The sequence below is a fragment of the Ambystoma mexicanum genome, chromosome 13, assembly GCF_040938575.1.
Source record: "Ambystoma mexicanum isolate Mex_15411 chromosome 13, UKY_AmexF1_1, whole genome shotgun sequence".
Lineage (NCBI taxonomy): Eukaryota > Metazoa > Chordata > Amphibia > Caudata > Ambystomatidae > Ambystoma > Ambystoma mexicanum.
The window spans coordinates 126,651,532-126,678,071 of NC_090938.1; the positions used below are offsets into that span (position 1 = coordinate 126,651,532).

General features: G+C 46.2%; 1 protein-coding gene across 2 annotated transcripts in view; it reads right to left on the bottom strand.

Moving 5' to 3' along the window:
- The window catches only part of MAPK13 (mitogen-activated protein kinase 13), a 308,674-nt gene that overhangs the window by 37,833 nt on the left and 244,301 nt on the right, over positions 1 to 26,540 (bottom strand). For both annotated transcript variants that reach the window (XM_069633431.1, XM_069633432.1), the window contains exons 10-11: positions 5,765 to 5,843; positions 5,068 to 5,241 (exon numbers count right to left, since the gene is read on the bottom strand). In XM_069633431.1, coding sequence (XP_069489532.1) covers positions 5,068 to 5,241; positions 5,765 to 5,843 — 253 coding nt within the window. The remainder of the gene's footprint in view (positions 1 to 5,067; positions 5,242 to 5,764; positions 5,844 to 26,540) is intronic.

Below are 26,540 nucleotides of genomic sequence, written 5' to 3' on the forward strand. Positions count from 1 at the left end.
GCCTTGCTCCAACTCAAAAGAACTCATTAAAATATTAAGGGAACTTGAAAATCCCTGTGCTGATAAAGGTGATCCCGCAGAGAAAGATGCAGCATGGTGTAACATGATTCAGGAAGCTATGTTCGGGAAGCTTGACAAGATAAAAGAGACCATTGATAATGTCAAGAAATCCTTGGGGATGCCTGTGAATATCACAAAGGGGGACTACAGGCCGCAAGCTCAGCAGTTCAATTTTAAGCCTGTGTTGGAGTCAGAATTAGCTGTATTGCTAATCTCAAGCCAACTAGCTGTAAAGGTGATATATGCCCGGCAGTTACCATTAAGGCCTGTACACCACGGTGTTAAGATGGATTTCTGAACTCCTTCCTGGAGGGGCAGAGGTTCAGAAGGCCAGCTTAGTTTCTTGGAACAGGGTAACCTCTGGACAAGCCAGACCAATCAAGGTAGCGATCGCGGCGGTCAAGACTAGGTCTCAAGAGGGGTGAGAGTGACTGCAAGCCTGCAATGAGCACACAAAGCAAGGACACTTACAAATCACTCCAAGCAGGTGTTATATTAAAAATATAGACACATTTATTACAAGGCCTTTGTAATATTGACCATAGTAAAGAATTACGATAAAACTCAAGTAAACCAACACATCACAATCAAATACAATATATATATACAATTACCGAAGGGTCTAAAGAGTTATAAGCACGAAATATGCAGACCACCTACATGGGGAGGGAAACAGGCAGTGCAAGTAAACGTTAGACCCAGTTCGCCTTCAGAGGCCACCTAACTAGAAGGAAGTCCGAGCCCTACGAAGAGTGGAGCCTTGTGCTCAAAAGTACCTGCACACGCTGGTGCCAACGGGCCAAGGAGAGTCTCTTCAAGGGAATCAGGCAGTTCAGAGCGATGAACAAGGAGGGCGAACAGATCTCCGGTACTCAAGCGCGGCCTCCACTTGCGGGCAGAAGCAGAGCGCGAGTGCGAAAAAGGCAGGCTGTTTAAAACAGCGAGGAAAAGCTACAGGCTACTGCAGGAGGGCGACCGGTTCCTAGCGTTGCTACTCACCGGTCCCCTATGCAGGCAGACCCAGGCTTCTCCGCGTCAGTTTCAGTGCTGGCAGGTTCAGATACGAACAGAGGATGTCTCGGCGTCGTGTAGATTCCACGGCAGCAGAAGTTAGAGTTGAGGATGTCCCAAACGCAGTGAACCCGCACAGATTGTAACCACAGCAGAGCAACAAAGTGGCTGTGTATTTCAGCCCAATGTCCACTTCTCACTTCAGACCTGGGAATGCCAAGTGTACGAATCGTGTGAGAGTGCTAAGGACTCGGAATACAACACAACCTGACGGCGGTAACATAGCAAGACTCCTGTGTAGGCTGGTCAGTCCACTGGATGGCCCAGGGACGCTTCCAAAGGCTTTCATGCAGGAGATGATGAAGTTGCCGAGAATAGTTGTTCCCACTATGCCAAAGGGTCGAAGTACCAGTAGAGGCCTTCTCGTTCGATCAGAGGCAGAATGGTTTCACAGGGCGACAGCAGTGCAGAGGAGCAGTCCTTCAGCAATTCCTCGGTTCAGCCTCTTGGTTGCAGGATACTTGGCTCCTGCATCCGTCGTTCGTGAGAACTCAAGAGATTGACATGGTAGTGGTGTTTCCAGCCTCCTCTTATCCAGGGTTCCCTTCGCGCCAAAACAGAGAGGACCCAATGGGAGATCTGCTCACAAAACACTCACACCATACGTGGACCTATCACGGACCACGGTGGTCCCAGGCATTCAAGACACACTAGACTCTCTGGCACCCAGGATGTGTATTGGGACCAGACATCCCAGCCCACATCCTGGAGGCACACACAAGGCCTGTAGAAGCCTGCAAAAGCATCTGTGTTTCGCGGGAAAGTACATGCCCAAATAAGGAAGGCCCCGGGTCGGCTCGCCTGGGGAAGGTGAAGGGGGCAAGACGGTCAGCGGGCAGGACAAAGGGCCTCGTGGTCTGGCCATTTTGGGAGCCAGGCCACCATTTTGGGCTAAGTGCGAGAAACGCGCTTAAACACCAAAAGGAGCTCAAAACACAAAGAAACAATCGCTGCCACCAGTCCCGTCCGTGATTCACTTGCACCGTTCGTTAACAATCCAAAGAGTGTCTAGAGCCTGTAGAGTGACTAGAGACCCAAGAGAGCAGTAACTTAGCTTACAGTGCCTCGTGTCATGTTGCGCGAAAGCTGCAACATGATCAAAGAACTATGGAAAACAACATTTCCCGGTACTGACTGTCTTAAGGGCATGTCAGTTTACCCGTAAGAATGGAGCGAAAGCCCAGAGGAGTGCAGCGGAAGGCTGCGCTTCTCTGGCAAAGTCTAGATCAGGGTGAAAACAGCAAAAAGTTTAGGGGTTGCCACATGGATGGAAAATTACCTACAATTAAGAAATCTTTCCTAACACCCGGTTGATAGGGGCTCTCTGCAAGTTTATAAATGACACCCGGTTGATAGGGGCTCTCTGCAAGTTTATAAATGCCTCATTTATGGAAAAATCACATGCCAGATGTCCCCATCTCCAAACATAACTACAAATTATAGGCCAATCCCCAATTTCTTTAAAAAAAAAAAAGTAGTTTGGGTAGCCTACCTGCGAATCTCAGATTATTTGAATACACATGTGATTTTAAATAAATGGCAATCAGGTTTTAGGCAGGGGCATGGCACAGCGACTGCACTTCTTGATCTAAAGCCTAGACTGTTAAAGACAATGGCGAAGGGTCAATCAGCTTTACTCATGCTGCTTGACTCATCTATCCGCAGCTTTTGATCTGGTCGACCACTCACTGTTGGTCACCAGACTAAAAGAAGTAGCCCATTTCTCAGACAATGCTGCACTGTGGATTGGTTCCTTCCCAAGGAATTCACTGTGTAGGGTGTGTAGTAACGAGGCCGAATCTCAACCCTCTTGCCTCAAATTTGGTGTACCTCAAGGAGCTCGTTTGTCTCCTTCATGATTGAATATATTGACCGTTCCATTTTTTGATCTTCTGGAAGCAAATCAGGTCGCTTTTACCAACTATGCGGACGACACAGAATGTGGTGTCACATTTTCTGGTAATCATACTGAACATACTGTAAATAAAACCTATGAACTCATACAAACTTGGATGGTGACCAATGGCCTGGCACTTAAAGAAAAAACAGAATTGATGATTGTAGGATATAAATTACGAAATTGGAGTGTGCAATACAAGTACTTCGATGTAGCAGGTTGTAGTATTAAACCTTCAGGAAAGCATTCTTAATGCTTCAGCCAATCCGGTCACAAATGAATATGGTTGCAACTAACAAAACCGAGCTTACACTTATAAAATTAATTATTTAGAAAATGGCAAAAAGCTGGCAAAACAGGAGCCTGAAAAAGAAATAATCGCATTAGAAAGGTATACCAACCCCCATTGCTCATGAAGACAAAGAAGCTTTCAGAATTTAGAAACCTCTATGTCCATCTGTATAAGACAAATTACGTTTTTTCAACAACACTGTAGTCTACCTACGATACGGGAGGTGAAATCTATATTAGTAACCCGGAGAGAGACAATCTAAATGCATCAAGCATTCTGATTGGCTCTCGCCAGGTCCCTACCCGGCCGGGAATCCCTCCGTCGTGATTCCACAGCCTTTGTCCCGGGCGGGGGGGCATAGCAACCCCTCAGCCAATGAGGGGTCTCGAAGCGGGGCCATCACCGCTCCGAGCCTCCCCGCGGATGAGAGGCTGCCTTGGCCCCCCGCCGGGGACTCGGTTAAGTCTTTTTTTTTTAATTTCTTTTTTTTTTTTTAATTCCCTTCCCTCCCAAAACTTACCTTCTTGGTCCTGCGTCCCCGGCAGGGGAAGGGGGAAGCCTCCAGCCGTGTGGAGACTCGGAGCGGGGCCATCCTCGCTCTGCGCCTCCACACGGCTGGGGGCTTCCCTCGTCCCCCGCCGGGGACGAAAGTACTTTTTATTTTTTTCCCTCTTGCCCCCCGTCCCACTCCCGCCCTCCCAACCCCACTTACCTTCATTTTGATCCTTTTTCGGGAGCGGACGCGCTGGGAACAATTGTGTTCCCAGCGCGTCCGCTCCCGATGGCCGCCATGGAAAGGGAAAACGGACTCCCGTTTTCCCTTTCCATGGCGGCGGCCATTTTCTTTTTTCTCCTGAAATTCTGCAGCGTTTCGGGACAAAAAAAAATTTGTGGGCCGAGGTACTAATTAAGCAATAGAATTTTTGCGGGCTGTGGTACTAATTAAGCAATAGAACCAGAGCGTCGGGGGCATTATGCCCCCGACGCTCGGGTTCTATTGCTTAATTAAATCATCCCATAACAAAGAAGATCATACTTGCACTTAAACTGCCAAAATGAATAAAGCGCCTGACCAGCCCGGTTGCCAGTACTTTCCTTAAAAGCTTACTTTGAGCAATTCCTTAAACCCCTTAAAACTCCCACCAAATATGGAAAGAGGGTATGGCCAAACCGAACCAGATTAACCCTTGTTTAATCACACAACCTCGATGTTCTACTCATGTTGATACTACTACACTTTATGATGGCATACACACATTCACATTTTATAAAGGAACCAGCTCTAGTTTCTATCCACCCAAAACAGAGGGACACCCATCACCAATATACTGAAACGCTCTCTGCCCATTCCCTACATTTTTTGGCATGAAGCCATTTAGAGGCCAGAGAAAACAGATCCCCCTCTGGCTGATAAAAAGTTGATACTCATTCATTTTTCTATTTGTGCGAGATATGCTTTCAGTCAGTGTATGGGGAAAATGGTCAGTAACATGGCTATTAATGTTTACTTTGGCGTTACTGTCTGCAATTTATGAATTGTGACAACAATAGCGCATTTATGGATGCACGATAGGCTTTGAGCCCAATACTGCATTGTTTGTTTGCATTAGGGAGATGTAAAGTGCTAGTACATAGAATGAGTGATGGGCCGATGTGTGTTCTGTTCCAGGACATGCTGAAAAGTAAGGGATGGAGGCTTGACCCAGGTGCCCATAAAATGGTGTCATAGATGTTGAGGCCTACATACTTTTCCACTCATCCACTGTGAGTTTTTGTTGCTCCAGGGAGTCGTCATATGGCGGGGCTTCGGTTTCCTCCTCTTGATCTCGGTATTCATCAAAGTACGGATGTTCCAAGGCTTCACTAGCTGTGAGGCGCTTATCCACATCTAGTTCCAACATCTTCTCCAGCAGGTCAATGGCTGCAGAAGAAACAGTAAGGTGCCTCAGTCAACAATGGATTAGAGCATCTAACTGCCCAGAACAGGTGGCAGTTCTACTTCTAAAGGTCCCCACAATCAGAACAATTATGGACATGCATGATCAGCCATAACCAATGAATGAGAATAACCTCTTTTTAGGGGCTACATACTAGGAGATTAGCAAGATCTCCACATTCTATAGCAATCTAACATTCCATCTCCTAACAGTGCTCTGATCAGCACATATCATGCCTGCTCACCATAAACATTTGGTATTATTCCTTTTTTCTGTTCCCATATCAGACAATTCTGCAGCAACTCACCCCCACACGGTCACAATATTCCCCTTCTATGTTTGTTCTTTTCCTACAAAGGTTTGGATCAGGAAATTCAGTCATATTAACAACCCAACAATTCCCACTTTTCTTCAATGTTCTAGTTGTGTTCTTTACTACTTTCATGGAGTAGACTAAGACATACATTTTACACAGCAGGTGGAGTATGATCGGGTCAATGGTCTTACCCAGAGGACTGGCATTGGGGAAAAGCAGCGAGAAATCCTTCTTTGGTAGCTCCGGCAGGGACTGGATGTATTTCTTGGCCTTTAAATAAACTCAAGATGAAGAAATCATTCACCATTGATCTCCAATATCTCCATCACATTCCACCCATAAAGATGTGTAGGATCTGCAATGGTTTCACCTGCATAATCTTACAGTGGTGTGATTGTGTGTAGCAATTTGAATCCCACAATATAACAGACCAACAGAACTCCAAACACTGGCCATCATGATATACAATTATTATAGTAATCCTCTAGAACAGTTAAACTGAATTAGGTAATCATGTAACTCAAAACAGACCAAATCAGGTATTATAGCCCATAATATTATATAAAATTTAAGGTGGACTCTGGCTATACAAGCATTGTTCCAAAGGGTTGCAGAGTAAACTGACAAATAAGCATCAAATAACTCAAATACAGGATTATGCAGTACCACATATTCTACATTTGTTATGGTTAAATGAAAATACACTACATTTAAAGATTGTCCTATGAAAAAAAGAATGTCTAATCACTGAGAAAGCACACATTTATATAACATCTGAAGCCTTGTCACAGACCATTGTGAGGAACGTCCGTTAAACTGCACTTTCACCATGGCTCCACCTGCAGGCATCACAAAGGGCAAAATATTGTGGTCCATTCACCATTCTGGTGAACATCGGTGCTTCCCAGTTTCCAGCTTGCCACTCAACTAGAGGTTCAAGTCATGAACATAAAAAGAGAACTACTGAGATTCAACTTGGTGGCCATCTTCAAAGAGTACCACAAAAGGAGTCAATTTCCTCTTACCTGATATTTTTTTAATTATAAACACTGGTTATTGAATTAACATGAAGAGGAAATCTGGCTACATTTTGTACTCTGGAAGACATCTGATCCATATTCTCCAACATCCACATAGATAAGTTCTGTGGTGGGTCAGAAGGACAGACTCAGATTAGACATTTCACTGTTCTGTTTATTAAAGAAAAGAAAAATGCCAATCTTTCCCTATACTAAAAGGCGTCCCTATCTAACAAAACTAGCTACGGTGCTCATCAGTCATCAGTGAATGTCTTGAAATTAAGCTGTCCACAGTCCAAAACTAAACCTGTCTGAGTGTACCACTATCTTAATAACTTTTGGTTTCTGGGAGGACTCCGAGTGTGTCCTCACTTCTTTCCCCAATATATCCTCCTCCCAGGTGGCCAGGGAAAGGCCGTCGCCATCGGGTCCGGACCCTGGGTGTGGATATGCGCAGGAGGATCACCTGGGTGGGGAAGACCTGGGGAGTGTGGATGAGGCAGAACTGAGAATGGAGTCAGCTGTGAAGCAGGTCTACGGACTGCTGGACGTGAGCAGACCTCTCCAGGAAGGCAGCGTGGCAGAGTGCTCGAGGAACCCGGAAAGATGCAGAGTGTATGCAGCGGGAAGCGAGGCTCAAGGAAGCTGAAGGCCTTTGGCAGAATCCAGAAAAGGAACCAGCGTGACCAGGCGACGCTGCCGAGTGAGGCCCGAGCTGTGAGAAACACATCAGTGGTGGGAGCGAAGCTGCTGTGGAGACGCAGCAAGGCACTGCATGAGAGAGAGCTTGTGGCAGCAGGAAGCCTCGCTACAACGCCGTAAGCAAGTACAGTTGAATACCGATATGAATTAAAGCAGTTTGTGGAATCATGCAATATAGAGGAACTGTGTAGCTTGAGAGAACAAGCATTGGTAAGAGCCATAAAGCTATAAAGTAACTGTGCAGCTTGAGAGAAGTATTGGCAAGATCCATGAGAGTATGTGAAAGTGCAATTAGTGAATGTGGCAAAACAAGCAATTATAATGCATCAGGAGGATGTGAAATGAGAATAAACCGAGCACCACTGTAGAGATGACACCGTGGCAATATGCATTTGAAAAAGTATGGTGTCGGTTGCGTCACCTGTAATGGAAGGACCCCGTGGTCCAACAACTGCACCTAGACCGAAAGCACCACAAAGAAGCTTGTGAATGATGCTAAAGGAAATCTATTAAATTAGTGAAAGGTAAGCAAGCCAGAAGTATCCCAAGGAATTGTGTTGTGTTGCAACTGTTGAGACTTTAAAGCATGTGGAAGGGAACCCCTTTGTGCACTGTGAACTATTTGAACCTTGGGGAAGGGAAACCCTTTGAAAACCAAGAGCTGGACAAAGCCCTAAACTTCTACTGGAACACTTATAATTTTGAGGCTGACATCGCTACATAAATAGATGTGAGGGCAAGTATAGTTTTTGGACACAGATGTTTACTTTTGACTTCCCGACACAGACTATCCTTAGTTTTATTTAGGTAGGTGTGGTGCTGGAAATGCATCGGAGGGACAGGGCCTCCGTATCCTTGTCCTTTACTGCCTTTTATTGCGTCTTCTGTCGTGTTTTAAGCGCAGGAGTTCATGTGGGACTCCTGGCGGTGCAGCTCTCTCTCTTGGTTTGGTGAACAGACCCATGGGATACCCTTATGGCACCCATGGGTAGGGGTGCAACCCTGTGCCCCTAGTGTATGTTTTTGGGCACCTGTGTGTGACCCACAGAGCAGGGTACAGGCTGGTGGCAGCTACATGCTGAATTGACTGGTGCCCTGAGCGTCTCCATTTTGGGATGCCCCGGCCCAGTCATTGGAATTGGTAGATTCCTGATGGAGACAAAATGGCCCCCATGGCCTCTTGCCTTCCATCGCCTGTTACTTTGATCTTCCCGAAGTCCCGGGAAGCCCTCACTCTGTCCCTTCCCCCTGACTGGCTGTTGGATGGAAGTTCTATATTGTAGTGTGGGGAAGTGCTGACCAGACTGGCTGGAGCCTTCCCAACGACCGTATGTTGTGGGTATGCCTGTGGGTGGGACCTGGGTGAATGGAGTGTGTGACGAATACACATTCTGTGTTGTGGGTGTCTAGTATCTGGTGTTTGACACAATGACTGAGACAGCCCTGCCCGAAACCGGTATGAATGCAGTGTGGAGTGTTGAATGGCTCGGTACTTGTCCCAATACACAACTTGTTGTGAGTGTCTGTAGAGAAGTGAATGGCCTGAATGCACCGTGTGCCCGATTGGCTGGCTGCCTGCCTGAATGCCCTTAGTTGTGATTGGATGCTAGAGTATGACCCAGCAGAATGAATGGGAAGTCAACAGTATATCTGGGGACCTCTCACTGCTAGGAAGGGTGTTCAGAACCTGAAGTCCACTACGAGTAACTGGAGTAATTGAAGCTTGACCTTGAAGCCCTTCTGGACGAGAAGAATTGCTGTTGCTCTCCTTCACAATCTGAAAGCTGCTGTGCCTCCAAGGACTGACCCAGAGAGGACCTAGTAAGTCGCCCTCTTCCTGAGCTACGAGGGACCATCGTGCACAGCTGATCTTTGCCAAAGCTCCCTGGTAGGCAGACCTTCAACAGGATGCCGACCCGAGAAGGGGACCGCTGTGGAATCACAAGGAGAAGCACCCGGACTGTTGTCCACCACTGTCGACGACTCCCGTCGCCGACTGGAGCCGCCGTGCTCCCATTTGCCTAAGAACTTTGTTGATCCAAGGACGCTCTCGTCTGCATCGTCGCTGCTGTATCCTGCTGGAGAAGGCCTGACCATCGACGCGCTGAGGAATATCCACCGGTGGGTTTCCCGCCACCCAAAGACCAGAGATGCAGACGACTCAACGCCCTTGCTGGGCCACAGTTCTTCAAACTCTTTGCGGTCCAGAACTATCGACACCGAGGTGCCCCGCACGCCTCTTCCTTGCAGGACGTTTACGCTTCCCCGTCAACGAGCACCGCTAGGAACGACGCGGCCACTTCACTGTCGTAGCTCAACCTGTTATCCGTCGGACGTTCGACGATCCGTGACTCCTGCCTTAAAGGGAGGGCACTCAAGAAGGGCAGTCGATTCCCTGATGAGGAACGCTACAACGCCAGGTACTTTGGGGTTGCAGAACTATTGGGAAGTCTAGTAGTGAATATATGGGCTGGGCTTGTATCTTTATTCTACAGGTTGCCCAGGTGGGGGAGAGAGGGGATCTCCACACAGAGCTGTGTTTAACGGTAGTGACCAGCATTCTGCCAATTGTTGTACAACAGTGGGGGGTATTTTGGAATATCAACCATCAATGTCCTGCGCTAGATAAGCAGAGGTGGCAGCTGAACCGTGGAGTGACGAAGTAATAGACCCCCTACTCCGGTAAATATAAGTAAATATATAGGGCTCAGGAGGAACCCTGCTCCACTTTAGATCAAGCGCCATACAATAAAGAAAGTACAAGAGATTGTCAGATTTTCATGAAATATATTTTATCAGACAGTTGCCCTATAGAGACACGTGTTTCGGCGAATCACTCGCCTTTTTCAATCAGGGCTGATTAGTGAGACAGAGATCAAAAGGAGGGGAAACGGGGAGGATTGTTAGGAGTGATAAAGAAAACATCAAAAAAAGGGGAGAAAAAGCAAAAGGAACAAATCATTAGATTTTATATGTATACAGATTATATTTGTATTGGTATCTTTAAAATACAAAGAAATTGCTTACCTAATTGGTGAGCGCTAAAGTTCACTTGTTCAAATAGGTTGTTTAATTTTGGTAAATTTCATGGGATCAATCCCGCCTGTTAAAAAATTTTTGTTACCCAATCGTAAGCATACTCATTTGACATATTAGCTAGACGTTAATCTGTTGTTAGCGAGCACTGTGCACCAAACAACTAATTTCAAACGTTTTACATTATTTTATCATGTTATTTGGTTCAATAGCTAAACGTACTCAGTAGTCAAACTTGGCTAATCAGTAGTAAGGGAATGTTATTTTCCTGGCAACGCGTAGTTCACGCGCATTTCGTGTCATACTGTTTTTGGTGCACTAAAATGCAGGCACGAATACATTTGGAAAGCAAATTAATGCTAAGGTGGAGGGCTTAGGGCTTACCTCACAAGAGGTGGTCTCCTTCACAAGCGTCGGCGTCTGGAAGCGAGCACAGACGCCGCGCTTCGCATCGGTAATAAAACTGACGTCGCCATAGTGACGGCAGTCCTTCTACCCTTTCGGTTATTAGTCGAAAAGCAGAGCGCCATCTTGTAGATGTGTCAAAGTTTCGAGTTATACTTTTTGTGCGAATAGAATCGGAAAATTATACAATGTGCAAATAGATGATTATGTTTGCGAGAACTACCTCCATGTGAATGGAGAGGTTTTTTATGTTGAATATCATTCAGAAAATAAATTTGCAATAGTATTTGCATTCATTTTAAATTATAGACATAAAGCTCGAGCATCAATAAAGTTACCATAGATGAAAACCTATTGCTAATAGGTTTTATGTTACATGTGAGGTGTTAAATTTACACTTGCATATTGGTGTATATATATCGAAGCAGCAAGCAAAAAGAGACTATTTGTGGTGTTAATTGGTGGGAACAATTTGCAATCAAATAGATATTCAGTATTAGGATCATCAATAGTATCTAAACTTCAATTCAAAAATTACATTCAAAGAAGCATAAGTTTCATTAGTTCAAAGAAAAACTCCCATCTCATTGTCCGAGTTCAGGCCCACTTTAGTTGCTCTAAAGTGGCATATGGTACGGGCTTCCTGTTGTCTCAAAGATAGTTCTCGATTCCCCCCTCTTCTTCCTATGCCGATTTTTTTGAGGCCAATAAATTGAATACCATTTTTGTCATCCATTTGGTGGTTCAGTTGCCAATGGACTGCAAGTGGAAGTAGGGAGTCTTGACTCCCTATTGATGAGAGGTGTTCTCTTATTCGTATCCTTAGTTCACGGATGGTGCTACCCACATATATCTTATTACAAATACAAATAATTGCGTATACTACAAACTTGGATTTGCAATTGATGTTCTCTTTAATCATAGCAGATATACCGAAGCTGTCTGTAAATTTCATGGCGAAAACATGTGCATGTTTGCACATTGTACAGCATCCACATTTTCTAAACCCAAGATTGGATGTTTGTAGCCAAGTGTGTATTGGAGCTTGATCTTCTTCTGGTAACATAGAAGGACTGATAGTTGATTTGATTGTTCTGGCTCTTCTATAGATCATTGTTGGGTGATTGTCAATGTATTTACAGATGTGCTCATCTAGTTTCAGGAGATGCCAATTTTTTCGTAGTATTGATCGTAAGGTCCCATTATTTGCACAAAAAGTGGTGATGAATTTTACAGTGTCTGGTCTTTTAACTGATCCTGGACGTGTTAATTCAAGAGTTGAATCTCTAGTAGTCTTATGGGCTTTGTCGGAGGCTGCTTTTATGAATCTTGTTTTATATCCTCGTGCTTTGAATCTGTTGTGTAGCGTTTCGCATTCTTGTTCAAATATTTGTGAGTCGGTACAATTGCGTAGGGCTCGAATGAACTCTCCTTTAGGAATGTTATTCTTCACAGGATCAAAATGGCAGCTTGTAGCAAAAAGGGTTGAATTAACCTCTGTCTGTTTGCGATATGTTTTTGTTAGAATTGCAGAATATATAGATCATATACTCAGACCCAGGGTATTGAAAATTCAGGCCTACCTAAAAGACTCCACAGACACAATCAAGAAAATTAGTAAAATCGAATGGAAACCTGATTATCTACTAGCAACTTGGGATGTTAAGGCGCTGTACACTTCGATTGAACATGAGGCAGCAATGAAAACGCTACAATACACGTTCAGAGACGACTCCGCCTCTCATTATCATTTTGTAGAAATGTTAAAAGAAATGCTATCCCTAACCTTAACCAACAACATTTTCCTTTTCAATGACCAGTACTATCGACAAAAAAGAGGAGTAGCGATGGGAGTAAAATTTGCCCCAGCTATCGCTAACCTATTCATGGGAATGTTTGAAGATATATATATCTACACGGATATAATGTTCAATGAAAATGTGGTGATGTGGTCACGCTTTATAGATGACGTCCTATTAATATGGAAAGGAACACCGGAAGAATTGAATGAATTTATGAAGAGATCAAACTGTAATTCCTATGGAATAGTCTTTACTGGTACGTCCAGTAGAACAGAAATTAACTTTTTAGACCTCACCATTTATGTTCAAGAAAACAAGTTACTAACAAAAACATATCGCAAACAGACAGAGGTTAATTCAACCCTTTTTGCTACAAGCTGCCATTTTGATCCTGTGAAGAATAACATTCCTAAAGGAGAGTTCATTCGAGCCCTACGCAATTGTACCGACTCACAAATATTTGAACAAGAATGCGAAACGCTACACAACAGATTCAAAGCACGAGGATATAAAACAAGATTCATAAAAGCAGCCTCCGACAAAGCCCATAAGACTACTAGAGATTCAACTCTTGAATTAACACGTCCAGGATCAGTTAAAAGACCAGACACTGTAAAATTCATCACCACTTTTTGTGCAAATAATGGGACCTTACGATCAATACTACGAAAAAATTGGCATCTCCTGAAACTAGATGAGCACATCTGTAAATACATTGACAATCACCCAACAATGATCTATAGAAGAGCCAGAACAATCAAATCAACTATCAGTCCTTCTATGTTACCAGAAGAAGATCAAGCTCCAATACACACTTGGCTACAAACATCCAATCTTGGGTTTAGAAAATGTGGATGCTGTACAATGTGCAAACATGCACATGTTTTCGCCATGAAATTTACAGACAGCTTCGGTATATCTGCTATGATTAAAGAGAACATCAATTGCAAATCCAAGTTTGTAGTATACGCAATTATTTGTATTTGTAATAAGATATATGTGGGTAGCACCATCCGTGAACTAAGGATACGAATAAGAGAACACCTCTCATCAATAGGGAGTCAAGACTCCCTACTTCCACTTGCAGTCCATTGGCAACTGAACCACCAAATGGATGACAAAAATGGTATTCAATTTATTGGCCTCAAAAAAATCGGCATAGGAAGAAGAGGCGGGAATCGAGAACTATCTTTGAGACAACAGGAAGCCCGTACCATATGCCACTTTAGAGCAACTAAAGTGGGCCTGAACTCGGACAATGAGATGGGAGTTTTTCTTTGAACTAATGAAACTTATGCTTCTTTGAATGTAATTTTTGAATTGAAGTTTAGATACTATTGATGATCCTAATACTGAATATCTATTTGATTGCAAATTGTTCCCACCAATTAACACCACAAATAGTCTCTTTTTGCTTGCTGCTTCGATATATATACACCAATATGCAAGTGTAAATTTAACACCTCACATGTAACATAAAACCTATTAGCAATAGGTTTTCATCTATGGTAACTTTATTGATGCTCGAGCTTTATGTCTATAATTTAAAATGAATGCAAATACTATTGCAAATTTATTTTCTGAATGATATTCAACATAAAAAACCTCTCCATTCACATGGAGGTAGTTCTCGTAAACATAATCATCTATTTGCACATTGTATAATTTTCCGATTCTATTCGCACAAAAAGTATAACTCGAAACTTTGACACATCTACAAGATGGCGCTCTGCTTTTCGACTAATAACCGAAAGGGTAGAAGGACTGCCGTCACTATGGCGACGTCAGTTTTATTACCGATGCGAAGCGCGGCGTCTGTGCTCGCTTCCAGACGCCGACGCTTGTGAAGGAGACCACCTCTTGTGAGGTAAGCCCTAAGCCCTCCACCTTAGCATTAATTTGCTTTCCAAATGTATTCGTGCCTGCATTTTAGTGCACCAAAAACAGTATGACACGAAATGCGCGTGAACTACGCGTTGCCAGGAAAATAACATTCCCTTACTACTGATTAGCCAAGTTTGACTACTGAGTACGTTTAGCTATTGAACCAAATAACATGATAAAATAATGTAAAACGTTTGAAATTAGTCGTTTGGTGCACAGTGCTCGCTAACAACAGATTAACGTCTAGCTAATATGTCAAATGAGTATGCTTACGATTGGGTAACAAAAAATTTTTAACAGGCGGGATTGATCCCATGAAATTTACCAAAATTAAACAACCTATTTGAACAAGTGAACTTTAGCGCTCACCAATTAGGTAAGCAATTTCTTTGTATTTTAAAGATACCAATACAAATATAATCTGTATACATATAAAATCTAATGATTTGTTCCTTTTGCTTTTTCTCCCCTTTTTTTGATGTTTTCTTTATCACTCCTAACAATCCTCCCCGTTTCCCCTCCTTTTGATCTCTGTCTCACTAATCAGCCCTGATTGAAAAAGGCGAGTGATTCGCCGAAACACGTGTCTCTATAGGGCAACTGTCTGATAAAATATATTTCATGAAAATCTGACAATCTCTTGTACTTTCTTTATTGTATGGCGCTTGATCTAAAGTGGAGCAGGGTTCCTCCTGAGCCCTATATATTTACTTTCTGCCAATTGTTCAACCATCTTGCTTTCCTTCCTCTCTCTACTGCTGGTTTCCTCTTTATTGATCTGTGTGACATTTTGACAGTATAGTTGATGCACTTTAATGAGATCTAATAATCGTGGTACCACTTTAGAACTGTACATATTTACCATTGTTGATTTTCCGAGCACAGTGCGTTATCGTGATATTGTATATACCTTTGAATATTAATTATATAAAGACTGTTTTAACCGATAGTGTGCCGACATTCCTTTGTGGGTGCTTGGGGACTACACTGTACTTCAGAACCAGCCCGCATCACCTGAGAAGCTAGGCCTTGATTGCTCGTCCATTGCTACCATAATAGAGAATCTTGACTGGGGTCCTCTGTGCCTCTCCTCTACCATATAGAGAGGGGAAGTACAGACACCGCCCACCGGCGTCTTTACAGTAGGGAACTCCGACCGTAGCATAGAGCAAGTTAAGCCTTTTTGCAACCTTCTTTTCTTTCGAAAAAAAAGTTTATAGCCAAAACTTTAATTGCATTGTCTGTCTACTTTACTTCAAAATGCATTCACCTTTCTCACCAAATTATTTTTAATAGTTGATATTTAGTCTGTTGATCAGTTCGTATAGTTAATTCAATGTTTTATTTGCCTTTTATTTCTTCGCTTGTTTCCCCCAACAAAGTTATTCTCATCTCTTCCCCTGGTAAACTTTTCCAACAAGTATCTTTCTCTTCAGAAAGGCAAGAAATATTCCAGAACAGTTCATAATCTTTGGTTTCTTCCTGTTCTTTGTCTTTAAATATATTTACTATTCCCACATTGTTCTCGGGTTCCTCCTTTATAACTTGGCTTTCTACTCGATTAGGCTTTCTTTGCTTTGACTAATACGAATTTGGTCACTCCCAGAACACTTATTCACTCCTCTTTGTAATAATGTAACAATATCTTTCTCTGCACTGGGGCGAATTTGAGCATTCCAATGATGATTCTCATTCACTCTGATTCTCATTCACCCTCCGGAGGCGTTACAAGAAGACAAGCGACTTCGGGAACGAGGGCCCCCCGCAACGCACCACACCACGGACAGGCGGAAGTGGCGCCGCCTCATCCCTGTGGTTGCGGTTCCCCCCTCCCCCCGGCGCAGGGCCGCCATCGACCGCATCGCCCTGCAGAAGGCACCCACAACACCAAAGGACCACGGCAATCCGGCAGTTGGAGGGGAAGCGTGCCTCCCCCGCCTCCGAGAGGGCTCCAGGACCTCGGTGGCCGCTCCCGTCCCGAAGACAAGCGAGGGACAGCACATACCCGCATCCAGCCCCAACAGGTGGAGGCCCCTGGGCTCGGCCCCAGGGCGTGTGCCCGCCTGGCGACGAAAGGCTTTGGCCAGAGGTAGCTGAATGGTAACAGCGACTCACTAACCCGGAGAAACATCACCAGCGCCGTGGCTGGACACAGGGGAGACCCAGGTGAGAGGCCCCCATCCAGAGTTGGTGGGGCGAGTGCCCGCCTGAAGACTGCCCCCCTGCCCGCAGAGGAGCGCATACCTTTCATAAGCTCCCCCGAGACGCTCCATCCAGGTCCTTACAGGGCGGGGTGGTATCCCCCGTGGTCGCCCCAGCCCGAGGCAGACCCCGCGGTGGGTGTACAGCACGACTATATGAACTGGCAACAGACTCTGCAGGCTTTCCGCTACAGGGAGACGGAGAGCAACACCAGTGGCCCTACACAAACCAGGGACATGGTTCACCCAGAGGCCTCAACACAGTTCGCATTGACGATGGAGAGGGGCTTCGCCTCCATTCTCCAGGAGATCAGGGAAATGCGATCTGACATCGCCCAGAAGTTCGAAAAGATGGACCAAAGGGTTAACAAAGTCGAGGACAGACTCCTACAAGTGGAAACCAACCAGTCTTCCTCGGCTTCCCAGGAGGTTCAATTCGATATGCGGCTAGCGGCCTTGGAGAAGAGGGACGATGAAAGAGCCAGGCAGATGGACGACTATGAAAATAGAGAAAGGAGGAACAACCTTAGACTTTTAGAGGTCCCGGAATCGGAGGGTGAGACGGAGAGAGATTTGACCCGACTCGTAAAGGACATTAATAATAATAATAATAATAATTTTGCATTTATATAGCGCTACGAACCCTCGGGTATCTGAGCGCTGCTTATTATTACCCACAGTGTGTGGTGCTCATTTATCGACCTCGGAAGGATGAAAGGCTGAGTTTGGCCCTGCCGGGATTCAAACCTGCGTTAGTAGGCTCTGCACGGATATCAAAGCCAGCGCTCTACTCACTGTGCCACTTGACCGGCTACTGTTTACTCTACTCCTGATTACTCTACTGTTTGCAGAGGAAATGACAATTGAACCCACGTTCGACCGGGAGCACAGGGCAGGGGGAAGGGCAGGGATCACCAGATCGGTACTGGTTCGGTTCCACTACTATACCGAAAAAACTAAAGTCCTGGAAGAAGCGAGGAAGGCGGGGGTGATTACTTACAATAATGCCCAGATCTCCATTTTTCAGGACCTCTCCGCCTATACCTTAGCCAAACGTAGAATGTGCCGCCCCCTAACAACTACTGAAGGAGAAGGGAGTGAGCTACAGATGGGGATATCCCTTCTCCCTGGCCTTCGAATATCTGGGCCAACGAACATTGCTGGTTACAGAGGAGGACATAAAAGGAGCCATCCAAGATTATGTGGTGGAGCCTACCCCCCGGAGGGGCCCAGTAGGCCCAGAAGCACTCAGTAGGGGCACCCCCGGCCAGTCGGGTGCCAGGAGGCGGAAAACCAGTTCGAGGAAATTCAGAAAATTGAACACCCCGCCGTCTGCAATGGAGGAGGTGCATATCGACTCGGAGTGCTGATGACCAGGGCTCCCGAGTCTGCAGTGGAGCGGGAAAGGAAGACACAAAGGACGCACCAAGGACAGTTTCTCCATGAACAGCAAGTACAATGGGGGCAATTGAAGGGACAACCACGGGGAAGAGGGGACATGATATACTGAGGTCCTAGCAGGGAAGGAAGGCTGGAAATCCGGCCCTGAGGAGTGGATGACCAGAGAGGCACGGGGAAGTCCTGACCATTCATAGACCAGGACCCGAAGAATCCGGGGTTAAGTCAATCTTACAGTCCCTCTGAAAAGCGATCAATGCGGGGTGGACCGAGGTGACGAAGCTGAGGGGAGGGGGGGCTCACGAAATTGAGCTTGGCAAACAACGCCTGGCCGAAGGGGACAGGCTGGTGGTCCGGCCACAATGCCAGAAATGGCGGAACTAACTGGCTGGACGCCGGGGAGGTGGGGGGAGGACACAAATTATTTGGGGTTTGTTTGGGAGGGCGTTGGGGGGACAGTTGGGGAAACGTTCTAAAAAAGTGTCCAAACAAGGAAACAGAGGAGGCAGGGAGAGAGTAACGATGCGATGTTGCTGACCACCAAAAAGGGAAACAGATTATGGCTGAGGACCGATCGGCCCTGGGAGTGGGTACCCTGAATGTGCAGGGTTTGAACACCCCTACGAAAAGATCCCCGATCTGTAGGGAATTTAGGAGGGCGAAACTAGACTTGCTCTTCTTGCAAGAAACACACTGGGCGCGGGGGAAGAGCCCAAAATGCGAGGGGGAGGAATCAAGGAGGTTTTTCACGCATCCCACAGGGCGAAGAAAAGAGGGGTGGCCATCCTGATAGCCAGGGGCACAGGCTTCAAGAAAGAGTCAGTCCTGAAGGACCCCCGAGGGCCGTTACTTGATGGTGCGTGGGTCCTTACAGGGCTCTCCCCTAACCTTGGCGGTAGTGTATGGCCCGAATGAAGGCCAAGCCCTATTCTGGGAAGGAGTAAGGGACAGGTTTAGACTGTCCGTGCAGGGTCCCTTGGTGGTGGGAAGAGATTTCAATATGGTCCTGGACCCATCCAGGGACAGAAAGCGGCTAGGCCCCCAAAACCCTAGACCGGCAGACGAAGCCATGGCTCGAAGCTTTCAGAGGGCGAATGAGTGCTTGGGCCTGGCAGACACGAACCTGACCCCCCCGAACAGGTGTTCCCTCCTTTTCTTACTACTCCACCATCCACAACGTGTTCTCTAGGATAGATTATATTCTGGTGGATGAGATCATTCGCCCATGTGTCACAGGCTATAGGATAGACCCGGTCCCTTGGTCAGGCCATGACTTGGTCCGAGTCGCCCTAGCGGTGTGCTGGTGTAGGGAACGCAAGGGTCGATGGAAATGTAATGACACCCTATTGAGAGACAAGGCCCACGCCGAAGCTGTCCTGGGCGCTATAGCGGAATTCTTTGACCTCAATGATAACGGGGAGGTGGGCACGCACACACTCTGGGACGCCTTTAAGGCAACCCTAAGAGGAGTACTTATAAAAATGGGAGCCCAGAAGAAAAGTGAGAGGGAGGCCCAGGAAAAAACCCTGCGGGAGAAAATAGCCCATCTCCAACCGGGGGGGCTCTCCGGAACGGGCCTTGGGGAGCGACCGGGTGGCTGCACTGGAGGACTACAGGCTCCAGCTAAAAGACCTACTCCTACACAAAACGGAGAGGAGCCTCCAAATGGTCAAACAAAAATACTACGACAAGGGGGACAAAGCGGATAGTATCTTGGCTTGGAAGTTGAGAGAGGTCCAGAGAAGCAGAAGGGTGAAAGAGGTAAGTGACAGCCGGGGGCCCTTGGCTGCGACACCCCCCACATAGGAGAGGCCTTTTGCCAATACTACGAGTCATTATACTCATCTGAATATAACGGGGGCGATTCCCAGATAGAAGACTTCCTGAATTCCATACAAATCCCGTCTCTGTCGAGAGAGATGTCAGAGGGGTTGGAGAACCCGGTCACGGAGGAGGCGGTGGATAAGGTGATCAATGGAATGAAGGTGGGAACCTCCCCCAGGGAAGACGGCTTTTCAGTCTATTTCTATAAGAGATTTTGTTCCTCCTTGATCCCTTACCTAGTGAGAGTTTTTAACACCGTGCTGAGGGGGGCTCCCTCCCCGACTCCATGATGGGGGCCACAATAGTTGTTTTACCCAAGGAAGGAAAGGACCCAGCAGAGTGTGCCTCCTATCGGCCCATATCATTGTTAAACATTGATGTCAAGATCCCGGCCAAGGTGGTGGGGAGGCGGATGGAGGGGATCATGCCGAAGTTAGTCCACGGGGAACAGGTGGGCTTCATCAGGGGCAGACAAGGCTCGGATAACATCCGTAAAACATTAGACCTGTTCCACTTTGCCCAAACATCAGAGCTGAACGCGTGTGTCCTCTCGCTGGACTCGGAGAAGGCCTTCGACAGGGTCGAGTGGAGATACATGGAACTCCTTTTCCAGAGAATGGGCTTCGGGACACACATCATGAGTTGGGTGGCCGCCCTCTACAGAGCCCCCACAGCAAGGGTTCAGGTGAACGGGTCGCTGTCCGAATCATTTCCCCTCTCACAGGGACAAGACAGGGTTGTCCCCTCTCCCCCCTAATCTATGTCCTCACGATGGAGGCACTAGCCATAGCCATTAGATCCCACTCAGACATCAAGGGAATCAGAAGGGGGGGGGTGGAATTTAAGCTTTCCCTGTTTGCGGATGACATCTTGGCGTATTCGGTGGACCCGGGCTCCTCAATCCCCCCCCCCCCCCCTGGCCATGATGGACACTTTCGGGCGCTTTTCGGGGCTGAACATTAACACGGCTAAATCTGTCCTGCTCCCAATGAGACCAGTGGACCCGGTGTTAGACCCCCTGAGCAGGTTTCACGGGATTGCGGTGGAGACAGACGCCATAAGATACCTGGGCATCCTCCTAACTAGGGACTTATCGAAACTAGGACCCACCAACTATGACCCCATAATGGCAGGGATCACAGATGATTCTCTTGTGGTACGGCCGGATGACTGCAGTAAAGATGAACATATTGCCACGGCTTCTGTACCTCTTCACAGCACTCCCAACCAGGGTCCCCGCTCAGACTTTCAAGGACCTTCAAAAGGGGGTCCGGGACTTCGTGTGGTAGGGGAAGACCCCGAGAACTGTGAGGACCACCCTGACCCTACCGCGGGAGGAGGGGGGATTTGGGCTGCCTGACTTTCATTTATATTTCTATGCCGCCCAATTGTGCGTCCTCCTAGAACATATGAGAGAGGGCCTGGGAACGTACTGGACATACTTAGAGGATATGGATGTCCACCCTTTAAAGGTTTGTGACCTCCTGTGGGCCCCACGCAAGACAATCCCAAAGCATGTGAGGTCCCACCTGACCCTGGGAGTTCTCTGGGACATCTGGAAGGAGGGCCCCTGGACAGCACACCTAACCTCTTGGCCGTCTCCGATGACCTCCCTATGGGGCCACCCCCTCAAACTGGGTAGCAGGGGGTTCCGGCATTCCCAGCAATGGTCAGATGTGGGTTTGGAATGGGCAGGCCAGATGTTCAGGGAGGGCGAATTCCTATCCTATGAAGACCGGAGGTAAGCTCTGGGGGGGTGGAGCGCTTTCCATTTTTGAATACCTCCGCCTTAAGGGCATCCTCTGCGAGCAGTCATGGGGACCCAACCTGAGGAGACAACTGACCCCCTTCGAGAAGCTCCTGGACTCTGCGACCTCCAGAAAGGGTGCGGTGTCCAGTATGTATAAAATCCTAAACACTTACGACCTTCAGGGTAGGAGGAGCTTCCGCACGTTCTGGAACGACCTGGCAGGCGAAGAGATCTCCGAGGACGCCTGGGCCAGAATTTTCAAAATAGCGTTTCATGGGAACCTATTCACCTCGGATATGGAACATAACTTTAAAATTCTGCAGGGGTGGCACAGAGACGCAGCAAAACTGTCAAAGATGTTTCCGGGGGTGTCTCCAAGGTGTCCTAGGGGACGCGGCCAGACAGGCTCCAAAAGCCACATGTGGTGGCACTGCCCGAAGATCCAGGCCTACTAGGGGTCAGTGAGGGGCTGGATAGCGGAAGTAACGAAGGAACTCCTACCACACAATCCCCTGACCATGTTACTGGGACTCCCCCCGGAGGAAGCGGAACTATACAGTTACCCAAGGATGTGGGAAACCATGCTGAGGGCGGGCAGAGTGGCCCTTGCTCAGAAATGGAAGAGCCTGGAAACCCCCTCCAAGGAAGAGCGGATGAAAAAGGTGAAAAGCATGTTCTTGATGGACAAACTGACGGCCATGGTGAATAAAGACACAAGCTCATTCCTCACGAACTGGTATGGGGTACAACAAACTTGGGGTTGGGATGTGCATTGACCTCAAGGGTAGGTCCCCGAACTGAGAAGAGTGCCTAAGCCCCCGAAAGGAACAACAATAAACCGGGGGTCTCACGGCCCGGGGTAAGTCGGCGCCAAGCCAGTCGGCGAATTGGTCACCCGTCGCATCGCCTCCGAGGCACAGAGAACGGAGTGAGCATTATGAATCTCTTTTGTCGATCACTTTGCACTGGACACGCGGAAGGAGGGAGGGTCCGTGTTGGGGAGGAGGATCGGAGGTGGGGCAGTTTTTTTTTCTAATGTTCTGTTTTATTACAAAATGCTAATAAAAACTAAAGTTTAAAAAATAATAATATCTTGGATCTTCAAGAAGGTGCCCAAAGCAAGAAAGGTACTAAAGGGCACACATTCATTATTTTGGCTCCGCTTCAAATATACGTGAAGGCAAAGGGAATTACTCTTAACTTTTTGCTGGGGGACTTTAAAAGTGCCTTTGGCTGTGTTAATAGAAAAACATTATAAGTAGTATTAGAAACCTTAAAAGCTCCTGAGGCATTGGAGTATATGTTTGTAAATACATCAGGCAACTTTGTACAATATATGGGATACATTACTCACCGTAATCATATTTCTGATGCTTGTATCTGCTTACATTCACATGCTATGCATAGGCAGACATCTAGTGGAAGCTGTGGAGTATTACAGTTGTTTTCGAAACTCAAAAAGGGACATCGACAGGGCCTGCCACTAATACTATCCCTAGTGTGACGTCCACTGTACCCATGGTCCTTCACGCATCGAGGTCCCTCAAATTGTTTTGTTTTTGACATGAGGTTGCATGAAGTGTAGCTCGAGTACAGGTGTAGTAAAGCAGATATCTATCAGATAAAGTCCAGAAAAAAAACATCTATGCACATTCTACTCAGGGGGGGAGACGCATGTGAATCTAAGCAGATACAAAGCATCAGAAATATGATTACTCACCGTAATGTATCCCTTCTGAGGCTTGTGGAAGCTGCTTAGATCACGTGATATGCATAGATTAGCGAGCAGCATTAGGAGAAGGTGGAGGGTTGTTAGAAGGTACAGCAGCAAAGGATGTTTTAGAACCGTTTGTCCCACCTGAGAATCTGCTTTAGAGTGTGTGTCAAGGAAGTAGTGCTGAGTGAGAGTATGTACTAAGCTAGGGATTTCACTGCATTGATTTTTTGATGGTATGATAACCTTCATGTGACATGACGGTATACCACGATTATTGCGGTGTAGCACATACACGTGTTTAACCATTATCTTAAATATTATTTTGCCAGGAAAAGTCACACATTTTCACCAAGACACAAAACACAAACAAGAGACGCCACTCTTGCCTTAGTTCTCCTTACATTTTATTTTAGTTTAACTCAGCAGAGGGGGATCTACACATTTAGTTGCTTTGATAATTGTTATATGCCATGGACAGCAACTTTTGAAAGATATTCTTGAGAAACAAAAGTAGATTGTACACCATAACACTTGTACCTATAAGGCCACGCCACAGTAATACATGACTAGACTGGCTGCACCATAATGCCAGTGTAGCCATGTTATGACAGACGTCATACTTGAATATGGATGCCCATTAAAAAATAAAAGTTTAAAAAAATATAAGGTCTCATGCCACAGTAACAAGTGACTACACCGACTGTACCAAATGATATTCTAGTCACTAAACACATATGCTGAAGAAAAAACAACTGCACATAAGCCCCTACCCTCGGATGTGTGAGTACACAATGTCATATGTTGGCTCGCATCTGTGGGGAGGGGCAGACGTGAGCATTTGATTTTGCTGCTGCAGAGGAGTGATGGAAGTCTTTGAAAGTAGCAGCTTTAAAGATTCACTCCGTTTGTGCAAGTACATTTTTCTGCATGTGCACAAACCGTAAAACCAGAATGCCGCCAGTTTCAGGAAAGGCTTCCCTCCTAACCTGTCTGCCATAAGTGAGCACATCAGCCATTTCGAGGGCTGCACGTGCGCCTAGGCTAAAATTTGGGGGAGGGGGGTCAAGGGAGCTAACACTTCAAATATTGGTGGAGGCACTAATTGCAGAGAATGTGGAGGAAGGGCAAACTTACTTGTGTGGGGGCATCAAACTTCTTTAAACATTCCAATGAGACGATTCTGGTGAAGCTTCAATGTTAAAAGCCGTTAAGCTCTGCCCTTTACCTCTGAAAGCACCCACTTAAGGCCTGCTGTGAGAATGGGCAGTCTCCTGTACCCACTCTACCCTTCCAATCACTCCCCTGGCATGCAAGTGCGAACCCCACATCACAATTTCAATTGCCTAAAAATGTATGCATAACTGGTCTCGTAATTTGCTTCTGTAAATCACTTGACATGGACATTAGAGCATATTTAACATTCCTCATACGACAATGTGTCTTCATTCATTGTTCGGTGTGTTACCTTCATTAAATGTAGTGGTTTTAGTGGTGTATCTGGAAACACTACAACGCCTTAAATGGGAAATAGCTCACTATACTTGGTCACCCCCTTTGTTCTGTAGCAATAGGTCATTTGGTGGTGGTTCTACATCTAATATGTACTAGGTTCTTCTGCAGGTTTTTCTTTTTCTTAAAGGCAAACAGTTGCTCTTTACCAAATTCAAAATCTTCCCATAGTAAAGGCCAACACTGGTTGCACTTTACCAAAACAAACATTTTCCAATAGTTGCCAGCATTTCTTTTACCATTGCTTTCATTTTGCAATTTATTTCTTCACTACCCGTTGCCTGCAGGCACCACTCGACTTAATTTGCAGGCTGACATTTTTCTCTTTTTAATTGTCGAGTTGATTTCATGGACAGGGATGTTGGCCACCCAAAGGCAGAAGGTAACAGCAGGGATTTCACTTTCTCACTGCAACCCTTTCCCCCCAAACTTGGTTGCCCCTTGTTAAAGAATCCACCATGGCCTCTCTGGGAAGCCATCTTGCAGCACACAACATGACCCTGCCTGCCCACAAATATGAAAAGAGAAGAAATGCTACACATTGCTCTCCAGACAGCCAACATCAAAAGAAGAATGTGCTGTCTAGTCTCATGAGTCTGCATAAATACATACCAAAAAGAGTCTGCCAGAAATGTGCTTTGTTTATGAATCCATGCCCACATCATACAATACATTTGCCATCTGGTGATACCAAGGAATTATTGTAAAGCCAAAGCTAAAATGGGACAAAACCCCATAAAGTCCTCGTTTGGTTTAACCCACACTTCCTCACCAACATTTTGTTTGGCCCTCCTGAAAAACAGTTTATAGAAATCATAATGTATTCTACAGAACATCTGCTTATGGTTTTACCGACTATCCTGTAACCCAGATTGAGTGACTGGTACGTTTGTTGCTTCGCAAATAGTCTAGATTATGTTTTACAGAGCAATGCAAAATGAATCACCATGTATCAATGAAATATATTGCATATATATTGCAATTTCAAAACCTAACACAAAAAGCACTGCGGGGTACTCTAAGCGGTCATCTCTTAAGAAAAGTCGGAGGGTTAGTCATAGAAAGTGGGCGTCTTTTGCATCTTGGAATGCGTTCTGATTATGAAGCACGAAGAACAACACTAGCCAAGGAAAGTCCATCTCACAATCTATTACTGTTTCATGCTTTCTCTCGCTCGCACACATACAGGCAGTCACTGACTCGCTCTCTAAGAAGCTTAACCATCTTTCACATATCCTCAATAAGACAGCGCCACTTTTTAGAGGCATGGTAAACTACAGTTCAACCCTGTGATTTACGCGGAATACTACATACGAATGCAGGTGCCCTGCTTACAGTGAAATGCGTTATGTTAGTAATTACAGCGCCTCTGTTTACGTGGAAGCCCAGGTGCCATTAAACTTATGTGTCATGCCTGTCAAGCCATGGCTGTAGGTCAGCCAGGTCCAGTCAACACCGCACACATTTTCATGGGGGGAGGGCTAAAGCCCAATCAGCTCAATAGTGTTGCGCCACTGCTGAACATACAGTTATCACAATCCATCAGCAAGCACAAAATACACAGGACTCGAGAGAGGTATATGTCTGACTCCTGAAACTCACCTGAACGAAGAGCTGCGGAAAAGGGTTCAGCAGGCTTCCCGCTCCAATGCTGGTGTGGCGCACCCACCTACCACTCGCTTCGAGTGACTCGAATCTTCTCTGGGGCTTTAGTGGGCCG